Source organism: Anomaloglossus baeobatrachus, chromosome 3, assembly GCF_048569485.1.
Source record: "Anomaloglossus baeobatrachus isolate aAnoBae1 chromosome 3, aAnoBae1.hap1, whole genome shotgun sequence".
NCBI lineage: Eukaryota > Metazoa > Chordata > Amphibia > Anura > Aromobatidae > Anomaloglossus > Anomaloglossus baeobatrachus.
Window position 1 is genome coordinate 325,746,453 of NC_134355.1, and position 15,790 is coordinate 325,762,242.

Sequence of the window (15,790 nt, forward strand, 5' to 3'; positions counted from 1 at the left end):
CCTTCCGCATTGCCAGCAGGACGCAGGTAAGCTGTGTTCGTTGTTCCCGGGGTGTCACACGGAGCGATGTGTGCTGCCTCGGGAACGATGAACAACCGGAGCACAGAAGGAGAACCAACATTTTGAAAATGAACATGTCAACGAGCAACGATAAGGTGAGTATTTTTGCTCGTTCACAGTCGTTCGTCGCTGTCACACGCTATGATATGTCAAATGATGCCGGATGTGCGTCACTAACAACGTGACCCTGACGACATATCGCCCGATATATCGTAGCGTGTGACGCCGGCCTTAGGCCCTGTGCGCACGCTGCGGATTTACCCGTGGAATTGCCGTGGATTTCGCTGCAGAAAATGTTTATAACATTTCTGCAGTCCTTCTCCAGCAAAATCTATGGGGATTTAAAAAAGCTGTGCACACACTGCGTTTTTTTCTCCCTGCGGGTTTACCCGTGGATTTTCCGCTGCGGAATTAAAGTGCATGTCACTTCTTTCCTGCAGGTCACTGCAGATTTGCCGTTAATTATTGGTAAAAAGCGGTAGGGACCAACTTGCGGCATATCCGCACCAAAATGAGGCAAAACCGCATGCGGATTTCGTTGCGTTTTTTTACTGCAGGTGCGAGATTCTTTCACAGGGTCCGGTTTTTCCTTAAGAAAAAGTAATTTTCTAGTGCGCACATAGCCTTAGTTTGTATTGCTTTAAAAGGATTAAAAGGAAAGATATGAAAAAAAAAATAAAAATCTAAAAATTACCTCATGTCTGGTGAAAAGTCCACTTGACAAGCATAACCTGCTACCATATGACCTTTGAAGATTTTCTTTTTATTTAATCTGAATCTGTTTTGTGCTCCAAAGATAAGGATCTGGTTATCCATGGACTGACAAGCCAACCATTTACCTGTTGATGAATGTGAAAAAATAATCTAAAAATACAAAATACTTTTTTTTTTACGACAAAAAGGCAGAAATATACTCCATACAGTAATACATAAAGCGTTTTTTGTCAGAATTCTTGAACAAAAAAACCTTCACGCCGCAAATTGTTTTTTTTTTTTTTTTTTACATATTTCAGTTTTTAAATGGTTCCAGTCAGCATTGCTACAATTGCTAGGTTGAACAGGGCGAAGCCCGAATGACAAATTCATCCAAATTTACACAACTTTAGTAGTGTGAACTACATTAGAAAAGTGTTGCAGTTCCCGACTGGATTAATATTTATGGCAGAGGACCACACCAGTTGTAAGATGCACCTTAGGGTGCAGTCACATGGCCGTATAACCTGGTTAAGGATCACATACCAATGCTTGGACTGGCCGTTGGCTCTCCTGATTTGAGCGCAATAACTGCATGGAAAAAGATGCTGTCATGCCTGGGTCAGGAGAGCCAATGGCCAGTCGGAGCATTGCGATGCAATCCTCGGCCGAGTTATATGGTCAACTGACTGCGTCGATTAATGAACAGGAAAGCTGGAGTATGATGCCGATAATCTATTAAGACTGGTGCCATGATCTTACAGACAATGTAGCTAGGAACTGAATAAAAAGCAGAAGCAAGCCTTCAGAATAATCCGGCAGACTTTTCAGATTTTGCATGTTACTTGTTCTCAGACTGGTCATAGAAACTAGAAGGCCCCATTCACACTTCTGATATTCTGGTGTGTGCTGGCGTTTTCTCAGATAGATTATCACAGGCACAAATGCTATGAGGCCATTTACATCTGTGATTTTTCACAGACCGAGTTATCCACTGAAAATTTTGGAGTTATGTGTTGGATCAAAATCGACAATGCAAGTCTATGGAAACAAGGGGGGAAAAAAAACGGACAACACTTGGATGATATCAGATTTTCACGGACTGTCAGAAAAGAGAAGGTGGAGAAACTTTGTTTCTTTCCACCAGACGCTAACCAGTCTGTATTTTTCATACATGGAAAATACCGATGTGTGAATTATGCTTAATCTTGTAACATACTCTAATAGTTGACCAACGAGGAAACGTTTATGCAAGCTGTTGGACAATGTCCAAGTTTGTTGCAGCCAGGAAGTGTGAATTAAATGTTTCGGTACAGATGTCCATATAAAGTAAGGGAGTAAGTCCACACAAAATCATTTTGTGGTGAATCCACACGTATTTCAGAAGATTTTGTTTCAGATTTATCCCATATTTCAACTTGTTCATTAAAAGGGGCTAAAATCCATAATGCAGGTCAATTTCCATGTGGATAACCACAGATGTTTTAGTCATCATGTTGATCAGGAAAAATCTCTCGCACTTTCATGATATTGTAATACACCTTGAATTTTCCATCTGAAATATCCCCAGGCCTCTGCTATGTTATCGCACCGTAAAGATAAACTCATACACAGCTGATTTTCTGAGAAAACACCTGCAACTGTCTTATTCATCTGAATGGGGATTGGAAATCTAAGGGTTTGACACCAATACTGCCCCATTCAGGAGAACAAAATGGATATTCAGTCACATATTTTTGCAACAAATCTGTGTGTGTGAATAAACCCTTTTCAACATTTAATCACATTTTCTGAAGTGTTGCCAATTATACACTGACAAGGATTTAATGCCGTATGTTACAGTGTACTGCCACGTAGCATTCTAGCTATGTTACAAGTTGGTGGTCCAATTCTAGTAAGCTATACATAATGCATATAACATGTAAGAGAGCCATCTTTAGTGCTTCATTAGCCACTTTCACTCACCATTGGGCGATAAGGTAACTGCAGGCATTGAGTGCATACTTGGCTCCGCTATGTACTTAAAATCTACAGGGATGTCCCTAAAGGTACAAACAAAACATTTGATTATAAAACCAAAGTATCTGGTATTACATTTCGAGTTTTATTGTAATCATAAATTGCTATGTGAAGAGAATGCTGCTCCAACCATGAATTAATGAGTTAAACAAATTGACCAGTATCTGACAACATATTGGAAATGTCAAACCGATATGTAATGGCTAAAAATACCTCATTTCATACCAAAGGACACATATGAAAGTTCTGCCACCTCCCATGAATACCACGTATAAACAGTGAATGAAGTAATTAATAGCCGTGTCCATGGCTCCAAAGACAGTCATGTGATTTACCCATAGGACTGCCTGTTCCTCCATGTCCTATTTTGTACAGAGACCAGCAGTGCACATGCAGAGTCAAGAGATTCTTCTGCCTGTCCCTGCACATGGAATGTGAGGCTGTCATATGGGTACCCATGAGATTTTACCTGGAGGAGGGGGATGGGATATATTAACCCCTTCACGACCTTGGACGGATCTATCCGTCATGGAGCGTGTGAGGTAAAGCCCCGCCCCCTGCAGGTTGCGGCTATCGGCGCACATATCAGCTGTTCTTAACAGCTGACATGTGTGCCTGCATGTTCCGGATGGAATGCGATTCCACTCGGAACATTTAACCCCTTAAATCTCACTGCCAAAGTCTGGCAGTGAGATGTATATGCGCGCGGCCATGATTTTTACTTACCGCCGCCCCCACCAGAAGTCACGTGCGCGATCACGTGACTTTCGGTGGTTGCCATGGTAGCACAGGGTCATGTGATGACGCCTGTAGCTATCATGACTCACTTCCTCTCAATGCCGGAATACAGCCGGCATTGAAAGTAAAGCACCAAATCTGCAGTTCTCAACTGTGTAGCTGAGATCTGCAGATAGATCAGAGCGATCGGATTGCTGATTGCTATAGCCCCCTAGGGGGACTAGTAAAATAAAAAAAAATTAAAAAAAAAGTAAATAAAAGTTTAAAAAAATACCTAAAAGTTCAAATCACCCCCCTTTCGCCCCATTGAAAATTAAAGAGATAAAAAAATAAAAAATATACACATATTTGGTATCGCCGCATTCAGAAATGCCCGATCTATCAAAATATAAAATTAATTAATCTGATCAGTAAACGGCGTAGCGGCAAAAAAAATTCTAAACGCAAAAATTACGTTTTTTGGTCGCCGCAAGTCTTGCGCAAAATTCAATAACAGGCGATCAAACCGTAGTAACTGCGCAAAAATGGTACCATTAGAAACGTCAGCTCAAGACACAAAAAATAAGCCGTCACTGAGCCATAGATCCCAAAAAATGAGAACGTTACGGGTTTTTGAAAATGGCGCAAAACGTGCGCCACTTTCTTTGGACAAGCTTGTGAATTTTTTTTAACCCCTTAAATACAAGTAAACCTATACATGTTTGGTGTCTACAAACTCGCACTGACCTGAGGCATCGCAACAACACATCAGTGTTACAATATAGTGAACATTGTGAATAAAATATCCCAAAAACTATTGTACGATCACACATTTTTGCAATTTTTCCGCAGTTGGAATTTTTTTGCCGTTTTCCAGTACACTATATGGTAAAACTTATGATTTCATTTAAAAGTACAACTCGTCCCGCAAAAAACAAGCCCTCATATGGCAAGATTGATGGAAAAATAAAAATGGTACGGCTCTCGGAAGACGGGGAGCAAAAAACAAAAACGCAAAAACGGAAAGTGCCCGGGGGCTGAAGGGGTTAAAGGGAACCTGTCACCGGGTTTTCCCTTATGAGTTGCAGCCACCACCAGTGAGCTCTTATATACAGTATTATAGAATACTGTATATAAGGGCCCAGGTCACTCTGTATAACCAAAAAATACCATTATTATACTCACCTGGAGGCGATTTGGTCCAATGAGTGTTGGTGCTTTCAGTCCAGAGCCTCCATCTTGTGGGATCGCCATCCTCTTCCCAAGCCAAATGCATAATGCGTCCTACGTCATCCACACAAAGGCCTCCATTGCGTTCCTGTAATGCGCATGTGCAAGAGAAGTTCAAAGACCGCCCACGCATGCGCGCTACAGTGCTTTCATCTGCCCACAGCTGAGCAGAACAAACTGCACGTGCATAGGACCGCAATGGCGGCCTCTGTGTGGATGACGCAGGATGCATTATACACACGGGGCTGGGCAGGAGGACGGCCATCATACAAGATGGAGGAGGCGCCAGACCGAGAGCAGCGACACCCACTGGACCGGACCGCCCCCAACACGAGTATAATAAAGGTGTTTTTTAAGATATACAGAGCAGCCTGGGCTCTTATATACAGTATTCTGGAATGCTGTATATAAGGGCTCACTGTTGGTGGCCACAGCTCATAGGGGAAAAACCTGGTGACAGGTTCCATTTAACATCTACATATATCATTAGGCATCAGTCCCAGAAAGCAGCCATCCCCTTTGAAGACTTTTCATTTGCCAATTCACTTGTCAACAGGATAAAATCATTTGTCTTTGCCTGAGTGGCCAGCATCATGGACAAGCACGGAAACTTGAGGGATGCCCGTTTAAGTTTTAAAAGCAAAGGAAAGATTTCATGACAAAACAAAAGGACCGTACAAATAAAAGCTTTATTATTTTTAAGCTTGTAACCATGGACAATCTAGACTCTAGACTGCTCCAAGCGACTACATTCTAGAAACCAGCTCCTCATCAGGCACATGATTCAATTACTGGAGTAAATACACTGCAGTTGTCAAAACAGGCACAAGCTGTTCAACATTAATTACAGATGCAAATGTATGCAACACTGGAATGCAGAAACAAAAAGGAACAAAACTTAGGGAAATGTACAATCAATACCATCTGGAAGAGTGAAGCATATGTCTAGATGGGAAAGAGGTTTGCTGATCCCCAAGAAGTGTTTATGCCTGCACCATGGATTTTATATAGTACGCGTTCAATACTGCAGATGAATGATTCAATATGGCACTTACCACTCCCAGACTCTCAAGCTCTTATCATCAGAAGTGCTTACAAAACGCCTGTTCTCATCCACAAAAGTAATTGTGTTGACCGCTCCCAGATGCCTGTCGTACTCCTGGACAATCTCCCCACTTCGAATATCCCACTGCAAGATTGAATGTAGGCATTATTGTCGAAACGGAACATGAATGTACTAAAAAGGGCAGCAGTACAAACCATAATCCAAATCTAATACACACATACAGTCACTCACAATTTACACTTATAGGTAGAACTGCAGTGTATTTCACATTAAAGGGAACCTGTCACGTCCACTATGTGCTGCCCAGAACCAGGAGCAGTTCTGGGTGCATATTAGTAATCCCTGCCTAACCGTCCCTGTATACACTAGCATAGATAAACAGATCTTTTGAAAAATTATTTCTAAAAATCGTATATTATATGCTAATGAGCACGGGGACTAGTCCCCTGGGCATTATTTCCCCCCGACTAGCCGCCCTCTTAGCATGTTAGCATGCCCACAGGGGAGTACTAATATGCTATTTGATGCCAATTGCCTAGCATCATCAGCGGTGACGTGCGTACCTGTGTCTGTTGTCACCACTGCAGATGCCGACTTTAGGGTCAGTGCTCATAATCATAAGTTTAGGCACTTTTGGTCATGCGCACTACACCCCTCTGAAGCTGGGACCCACAGGTGCATGTAACATGCTAAGAGGGCAGACTAGTCGGGGGAAACTTATGCCCTTGCGACTAGTCCCTGGCCTCATTAACATATCATAAAGGATCTTTAGAAATACATTTTCTAAAGATCTGTTTATCTATGCTAGTGTATACAGGGACGGTTAGGCAGGGATTAGCAATATGCACCCAGAACTGCTCATGGTTCTGGGTGCATATTGCACCTGACAGGTTCTCTTTAACCAACCATGGTGCAGACGTAAACCACTTCTGTGTCTCATCCTATTCTCATAGATAATGCAGAAAGCCTTCAGAACTGTAGCAAGTCAGTGGCTATCAAGTGACCACGAGTGGGGCTGCTTGACTAGCCATTATTGTGACAAAAAGTGGATTGTAACAATTTCACAAGAGGACCTTTCTCCAGATCAAAATAAACCAGTGTTAGCTCTTATTTTATTCCTGCCACTTATTGCTCATTTATATGGTCTTTACAAGGGGCATGGGCTCACAGGAGTCTCTTGGAGTGGGTCTGCCCCCTAGTAAAAATAACTTAACTAAAAACAACTATAAATTAAAAAAGAAAAAAAAAAAGAAAAAAAAAAAAAGGTATTTACCCTTTTCACCTTACTGACTGAGCCAATTTTTTCAATTCTGCCACTTTATGAGGTAATAACGGGAATGCTTCAATATTGTATTTTTCAGACAATAAAATGCACTTTCCCTCCCAAAATTTTGGAGAAAAGTGGGGGTGCGTCTTTTAGTCTGTATGTACAGTACCTAGCTTTGGCAGGCAGCGACAGCGGATGAGCGGGCCGCAGGAGGCAGGAGCCAGCGATGGGGCCAACAGTGTACCCGCTATTAAAGAAAGTTTATATTCATTGCACCCCACACCCAAAATCCTGCCCTCCTGTCGGCAGTGAAGCCATTGCCGAGAGGTAAACAGGATTATGGGTGTAGCGTGCAGTGAATATTCATTCTCTTTAATAGCAGCCATACATGATTATCCAGCCACTGGCTTCCTGCAGTGGCTGGGGTGATAACGTGTTCCTGCTATTAAAGAGAATGAATATTCACTGCCCGGGTGTATGGGCATGGAGAGGAGTGAATATTCCAGCAGCTGACATCGGCATGTTCGGCATGCATAGCATACACTGTGTCGCTTACATGCTGAAGTCAGTTGCTGGCCATATATACCAGAATGGGAAACCTATATACCAGGATGAGGGCCATATAATCCTGGATGGGACAAGGATGGGGAACATATACCCCAGGATGGGGGACATTAGTACAGAATTGGGGGACATTACATCCAAACCAGTGTCAGCAGCAGATGCCCTCTATAACAGTACATCATGACCACATTTTTGCTTCAATTGTTTTCCTATTTTCCTCCTCTAAAACCTAGATGCGTCTGTAGTCTGGAGCATCTTATAGTACGAAAAATACGATATATGCCAGTGATTCAGAGACTGACTGGGTTTTTTTTCAAGACAAGTTGTACTTCAAATTAGTGGTAAATTAAGGTCGATATTTTATGTGTTCGTGAAAATATTGGAAACTGGGCTAAAGTTTTACAATTTTCAAACTTTAGGGTCAGTATTTTTATTTTTAATTCTTTTTCTGCAATCAGTCTCTGTCTCAATCTTTGCTGCCGCAATGTACATTTGTTTCATTTTCGATAATTATTTAACCCCTTCAGCCCCCGGCACTTTCCGTTTTTGCGTTTTTGTTTTTTGCTCCCCTACCTTCCGAGAGGCGTAACTTTTTTATTTTTCCATCAATCTTGCCATATGAGGGCTTGTTTTTTGCGGGACGAGTTGTACTTTTAAATGAAACCATAAGTTTTACCATATAGTGTACTGGAAAATGGAAAAAAAATTTCAAGTGCGGAAAAATTGCAAAAAAAAAAAAAAGAATTTTGTTTACTTACCGTAAATTCTTTTTCTTATAGTTCCGTATTGGGAGACCCAGACCAAGGGTGTTTAGCTTCTGCCTCCGGAGGACACACAAAGTACTACACTTAAAAGTGTAGCTCCTCCCTCTGAGCTTATACACCCCCTGGTGAGCAGACCCAGCCAGTTTAGTGCAAAAGCTGAAGGAGAATAGCCACCCACAAGTAGAACAGAGCAAGAGCCGGAACAACCGGAGACTCTGTCCACGACAACAGCCGGTGAGAACACGCGGAACAAGAAAATTGCCAACAGGCAACAGGGAGGGTGCTGGGTCTCCCAATACGGAACTATAAGAAAAAGAATTTACGGTAAGTAAACAAAATTCTCTTTTTCTTTATCGTTCCTTTGGGAGACCCAGACCATGGGACGTTCCAAAGCAGTCCCTGGGTGGGAAATAAACAGAATAAACTAAGAAGTAGGCAGAACCTAACTTCACAAATGGGCGACAGCCGCCTGAAGGATGCGTCTGCCCAAGCTCGCATCTGCCGAAGCATGAGCATGCACTTGGTAGTGCTTCGAAAAGGTATTTTGTGGTACTTTTTTCCTATGTTTGGAGACCACGTTACTACATATAATTCCCAGTTTATTCATATCTTACCTAGGCTGATTATTGGTGTTTCGAAAAGGTATGCAGGCTAGTCCAAGTGGCAGCCTGACAGACTTGTTGAGCCGTAGCCTGGTGCCTAAAAGCCCAAGAGGCACCGACAGCTCTGGTCGAATGTGCCTTGATCCCCGGCGGGGGAGGCACCCGAGTACTCTGGTAGGCGTCCAAAATGGTCGATGTAATCCAACGGGCTAAGGTCGGCTTAGAAGCAGAGAGGCCCTTGCGCCGACCTGTGGTTAGCACAAAAAGAGAAGTGCACCGCCTAAGTGCAGCGGTGCGAGACACATAGATCCGGAGAGCACGCACCAGATCCAGAGTATGCAGCACTTTTTCAAAGCGATGAACAGGAGCAGGACAAAAGGAAGGTAGGGTAATGTCCTGGTTAAGGTGGAAAGGAGAGACCACCTTAGGAAGAAAGTCCGGAGTCGGACGGAGAACCACCTTGTCTTGATGAAAAACCAAAAAAGGTGACTCCGAAGAGAGCGCAGCCAAATCAGAGACTCTCCTGAGGGAAGTTATGGCCACCAGAAAGGCCACTTTCTGTGAAAGACGATACAAGAAAACTTCCCTAAGAGGCTCAAAGGGGGGTTTCTGCAAAACCGTGAGAACCAAATTAAAGGTCCCAGGGATCCAAGGGCCGCCGGTAAGGCGGAATGATGTGAGACGCTCCCTGCATGAAGGTGCGGACCTGAGCCAGCCGAGCGAGACGCCGCTGGAACAGAACTGACAGAGCTGAGACTTGTCCCTTGAGAGAGTTGAGGGACAGTCCTAGCTGCAGACCGGACTGTAGAAAAGACAGAAGGGTCGGCAAGGAGAAAGGCCAAGAAGGATGGTCGGTAGAGCGACACCAGGACAGGAAAATTCTCCAAGTCCTGTGATAGATCTTAGCGGAGGAAGACTTACGGGCCCGAGTCATAGTGGAGATGACTTCAGGAGGAATACCAGAAGCCGTCAAAATCCAGGACTCAAGAGCCACGCCGTCAATTTGAGAGCCGCAGAATTAAGGCGGAAAAACGGACCTTGCGAGAGTAGGTCTGGACGGTCCGGGAGATGCCACGGCATCTCTACGGACAGATGGAGCAGGTCTGGATACCAAGCTCGCCTGGGCCAGTCCGGTGCAATGAGGATGACTCGACGGCCCTCCATTCTGATCTTGCGCAGGACTCTGGGCAAGAGAGCTAGAGGGGGAAACACGTAGGACAGACGAAACTGGGACCAGTCTTGAACCAGAGCGTCCGCGGCGAATGCCTGAGGATCGTGGGAGCTTGCCACGTAAACAGCAACTTTGTTGTTGTGACGAGATGCCATTAGGTCCACGTCCGGAGTGCCCCATTTGCGGCAGATTGACTGAAACACTGCCGGGTGCAGGGACCACTCGCCACCGTCCACGGTTTGACGGCTGAGATAATCTGCCTCCCAGTTTTCCACGCCTGGGATGTGGACTGCGGATATGGTGGACTTGGAGTCCTCCACCCATTGAAGGATGCGTTGTACCTCCAACATTGCCAGGCGGCTGCGTGTCCCGCCTTGGTGATTGATGTAGGCAACCGCTGTCGCGTTGTCTGACTGGACTCAAATGTGCCTGCCCGCCAACAGGTGGTGAAAAGCTAGGAGAGCTAGAAGCACGGCTCTGGTTTCCAGCACATTGATTGAAAGGGCTGACTCGGACGGAGTCCAAGTGCCCTGCGCTCTGTGGTGGAGACATACCGCTCCCCAGCCGGATAGACTGGCATCCGTGGTGAGGATCACCCAGGACGGGGCCAGGAAGGAGCGCCCCTGGGACAGAGAGAGGGGCCGAAGCCACCACTGAAGAGAGCTCCTGGTCTGTGGCGACAGAGCCACTAACCTGTGTAAGGAGGAAGGCCGCTTGTCCCAACAGCGGAGAATGTCCAGCTGCAGGGGGCGCAAATTGAACTGGGCAAAGGGGACAGCTTCCATTGACGCCACCATTTGACCCAGCACCTGCATCAGACGCCTAAGGGTATAACGGCGGGGCCTCAGCAGAGAGCGCACTGACAGTTAGAGGGACTGCTGTTTGACTAAGGGCAACTTCACAAGTGCCGGCAAAGTCTCGAACTGCATCCCTAGGTACGTGAGACTCTGGGTCGGAGTCAGAGTGGATTTGGGCAGATTGACCAGCCACCCGAATTGGGCTAGAGTGGCGAGAGTGAGCGAGACACTCCGCTGACAGTCTGCGCTGGATGAAGCCTTGACTAGAAGGTCGTCCAGGTAAGGAATCACTGCCAACCCCTGTAGGTGCAGAACCGCAATCACTGCTGCCATGACCTTGGTGAATACCCAAGGGGCTGTGGCCAACCCGAAGGGGAGAGCCACAAATTGGAAATGATCTTCTCCGATTGCAAAACGTAGCCAACGCTGGTGTGAAACTGCAATTGGCACATGCAGATAGGCATCTCTGATGTCGATGGACGCCAGGAAATCCCCTTGGGTCATTGAGGCAATGATTGATCGCAGAGACCCCATGCGAAAGTGCCGCACCTGAACATGCTTGTTGAGAAGCTTGAGATCCAGGATGGGCCGGAATGTACCATCCTTTTTGGGGACTAGGAAGAGATTTGAGTAGAAACCTCTTGGGAGATGATATCTCTCACCCACTGATCGGAGACGTGTTGAAACCAAGCGTCGCCAAAGTGGGAGAGCCTGCCACCGACTAAGGACATTGCTGGAGCGGGCAGATAGTCACGAGGAGGCTGCCTTAGTGGCAGCAGCTCCTGCGGTCTTCTGTGGACGCGCTTTTGGGCGCCAGTTGGATTTCTGGTCCTTGGCTGAGTTAGTGGACGAGGCCGAGGTCTTAGAGGACGACCAGTTGGAGGAACGAAAGGAGCGAAACCTCGACTGATTCCTACCCTGGGCAGGTTTCCTGGCTTTGGTTTGTGGCATGAAAGTACTCTTCCCGCCAGTAGCTTCCTTAATAATTTCATCCAGCTGTTCTCCGAACAGCCGGGACCCAGCAAAAGGGAGCCCAGCAAGGTACTTCTTTGAAGAAGCATCTGCCTTCCACTCTCGAAGCCACAAGATCCTGCGGATAGCGAGGGAATTAGCCGAAGCCACCGCAGTGCGGTGAGAAGCCTCCAGCATGGCAGACATGGCATAGGATGAAAAGGCCGAAGCTTGGGAAGTTAAGGCATCCATTTCGGGCATAGATTCCCTGGTGAGGGAATGCATCTCCTCTAGAGAAGCAGAGATGGCTTTGAGAGCCCACACTGCTGCAAAAGTCGGGGAAAACGAGGCCCCCGCCGCTTCATATATGGATTTGGCCAGAAGGTCAATCTGGCGGTCAGTGGAATCCTTAAGGGAGGTGCCATCAGCCACCGACAACGGTCCGGGCAGAGAGCCTAGACACCGGGGGGTCTACCTTTGGGGACTGAGCCCACTCCTTGACCACCTCAGGTGGAAAGGGAAAACGGTCATCAGAACCACGCTTTGGGAAGCGTTTGTCAGGACAGGCCCTGGGCTTGGACACAGCGGCCTGAAAACTGGAGTGGTTAAAGAACACACTCTTTGCCCTCTTAGGCGAGGTAAACTGGTGCTTTTCTGCCAGAGAGGGTTGCTCCTCTGATACTGGCGGATTGAGATCCAGTACAGAGTTAATGGGAGCAATCAAGTCACTAAGATCTGAGTCACTTTCGGACAGATCAATGGGGTACATGGAGTTAGCCTCCGAGCCCCCTGTAAAGGCATCCTCCTCATCCTGCGAGTCCGCTCTTGAATCAGAGCCGCGGGAGGAGGAGGGAGAGGGAACCCTACGTCTCTTCTTAGGAGGACGGGGTCTGGGACCTGATGATGAATCCTCTGTGAACTCCGGTCCTGAGAGAGCCCTAGCAGCAGAGGCACTCTGTGAGGGGGGCTGATGCATATTCAGCAAAGTCCTGGACAGAAGTCCCATGGACTCAGCAAAAGACTGGGAGATAGACCTAGAAAAGGATTCTACCCAAGCCGGGGGCTCAGCCACAGGTGCAGGAGCAGCCTGAGAGACCACTGGGGGAGAGACTCCAGGCTGTGGCACTGCCAAGGTAGAGCAGGCATCACAATGTGGATAGGTGCTCGGTTCAGGCAGCAGGAGCTTACATGCAGCGCATACAGAGTAAAGCTTTGGAGCCTTGCTCCTCGTGTGAGACATGCTGCTGGAGTGGGGGCTCTGCCAGAGAATGAACCCCAGAGAGTATATAAAGAGGTCCACAACCAGAGCCGGTTGTGGCTTACCAGACCGCTGTGCTGTGCAGAGCGGTGTTGTGTGCCCTCCAGATCCCGAAGCCCGGACCCCCAAACACAGCACCTCAGCAGGATGCAGAACGCAGACCAGCGCTGAGTGAACTCTGAGAAAATGGCCGCCGGAACGAAGAGAGGGGGCGGGACTTGCATGAAGAGCGGGATCTGGAGGGCCATAGAGACCTACAGGGGAGGAGACACGCACAGCAGTGGGGAGTGTCCCTCCCTTGTGCAGAACGGCCGCCGGGAGGAGCCGCGCTGTCCCTCTGCATGAGTGACATGCGAGGGCAGTGAAACGAAACTAAGCCTCCGGCGAAGCCGGGGCCTAAATTTGAGCGGCGAGGCCGACGCGCAGGCACCATCGGCGCGGTTCTCGGGCGACAGCTAGAGAACCCGCCGGAAATGTCAGTAAATACAGTAAGCACACTCTCCCCAAACAATAAAGCACAGGGACCCCCAAATATAAACGTCTCAGGTACTTAGCTGCTGAGACGCAGGGCCAGGTCCCTGGGGATGAGTGCTCCGGTCCAGCAGGGTCCTGAAGGGCTGCGGATGGAGACCGGTCTCCTGCCAGGCATGGAGACCGTGCTGGCTCCCACTTCAAGCCAGAGCCCAGGAGGGATGGTGAAGGAGCACGGCATGTAAGGCTCCAGCCTAGGAAATCAACCTTACAACACCGCCGACACAGTGGGGTGAGAAGGGACATGCCGGGGGTCCAGACGTGGACCCGCAGTTCTTCAAACTCATTCCAAAAGGAAAAAAAAAATCACATGAGAATGCAAGTGGGGATGTATGCCTCCTGAACACAAAGCGATAAACTGGCTGGGTCTGCTCACCAGGGGGTGTATAAGCTCAGAGGGAGGAGCTACACTTTTAAGTGTAGTACTTTAGCTTCTGCCTCCGGAGGACACACAAACACCCTTGGTCTGGGTCTCCCAAAGGAACGATAAAGAAAGTGTGATCGTACAATAGTTTTTGGGATATTTTATTCACTGTGTTCACTATATGGTAAAACTGAGATATCTACGTGATGCCTCAGGTCAGTGCGAGTTTTTAGACACCAAACATGTATAGGTTTACTTGAATCTAAGGGGTTAAAAAAAATTCACAAGCTTGTCCAAAAAACGTGGCGCACGTTTTGCGCCATTTTCCAAAACCCGTAGCGTTCTCATTTTTCAGGATCTGAGACTCGGTGATGGCTTATTTTTTGCGTCTCGACCTGACGTTTTTAACGGTAACATTTGTGCGCAGATGCTACGTTTTGATCGCCTGTTATTGCATTTTGCGCAAAATTTGCGGCGACCAAAAAACGTAATTTTTTTGCCGCTTACTGATCAGATTCATTGATTTTATATGTTGATAGATTGGGCATTTCTGAACGTGGCAATACCAAATGTGTGTATTTTGTATTTTTTTTAACCCTTTAATTTTCAATGGGGTGAAAGGGGGGTGATTTGAACTTTTAGGGTATGTGCGCACTAGGCGTTTTTTTCACGCTGCGTTTTTATGTGCGTTTTTGTCTCAAAAAACGCACCCGCGGCTAAAAAACGCGACAAAAACGCATGCGTTTTTGCCGCTATTTGGTGCGTTTTTTGCTGCGTTTTTGCTCACTGCGTTTTTAATCAGTGCACAATGCCATTAAAGATTGTTGATGAAAAAAAGAAAAAAAAAAAAAAAAGGTCTGATGTCATTTCCTTCTTCAAAATGTTCATTGTATGCAGGAGAGCAGACAGACAGCTGCAGAACTAGTGTATGCAGGAGAGCAGACAGCAGCTGGAGAACTACAAGGCTCAGCATCCTCCATTCACTAGTGTATGCAGGAGAGCAGACAGCAGCTGCAGAACTACAAGGCTCAGCATCCTCCATCCAGGACTGTATGCAGTTTTTTGCCCAAAAAGAAAAAAAAAATGACATGGGCTTCGCCATATTTTTGTATGCTAGCCGGGTACAGCAGGCAGGTACGGGCTGCCCCCAACCCCCAGTTGCCTATTTGTACCCGGCTGGGAACCAAAAATATAGAGAAGCCCTTTTTTTTAATTATTTCATGAATTTCATGAAATAATTAAAAAAAAAAAAAAAAATGACGTGAGCTTCGCCTAATTTTTGAGTCCAGCCGGGTACAACTAGGCAGCTGGGGATTGGAATCCACAGTGCAGGGTGCCCAAGCTTTCTGGGCACCCCCACTGCGAATTGCAGTCCCGCAGCCACCCCAGAAAATGGCGCTTTCATAGAAGAGCCATCTTCTGGCGCTGTATCCAACTCTTCTAGCTGCCCTGATGCCGGGTGGCTAGCTAGGTAATAATGGAGTTAGGGCTAGCTGTATATTATCAGCTAGCCCTAAGCCCGAAATTCATGGTGTCACGCCAATATTAGACATGGCCACCATGAATTTCTAGTAATGATAAAAAAAAAAAAAAAACACAACGCACAGAAAAATATTTTTATTAGAAATAAAAACACAACACAATTAGTGACTCCATCTTTATTGCAATAAAGACCCCCCCTCCGCAGTAATCCTGGGTCAGGGTCCCGCGCCGTCCAATCAGGATCCAATATCATC

The 15,790-nt window shown here is 46.6% G+C and overlaps 1 protein-coding gene across 1 annotated transcript in view; it reads right to left on the minus strand.

Moving 5' to 3' along the window:
* CDC40 (cell division cycle 40) overlaps positions 1–15,790 on the minus strand; it is a 102,040-nt gene that overhangs the window by 1,245 nt on the left and 85,005 nt on the right. The window contains exons 12-14 of the mRNA XM_075338345.1: positions 5,775–5,908; positions 2,719–2,795; positions 755–899 (exon numbers count right to left, since the gene is read on the minus strand). Of these exons, the coding sequence (XP_075194460.1) occupies positions 755–899; positions 2,719–2,795; positions 5,775–5,908 (356 nt within the window). The remainder of the gene's footprint in view (positions 1–754; positions 900–2,718; positions 2,796–5,774; positions 5,909–15,790) is intronic.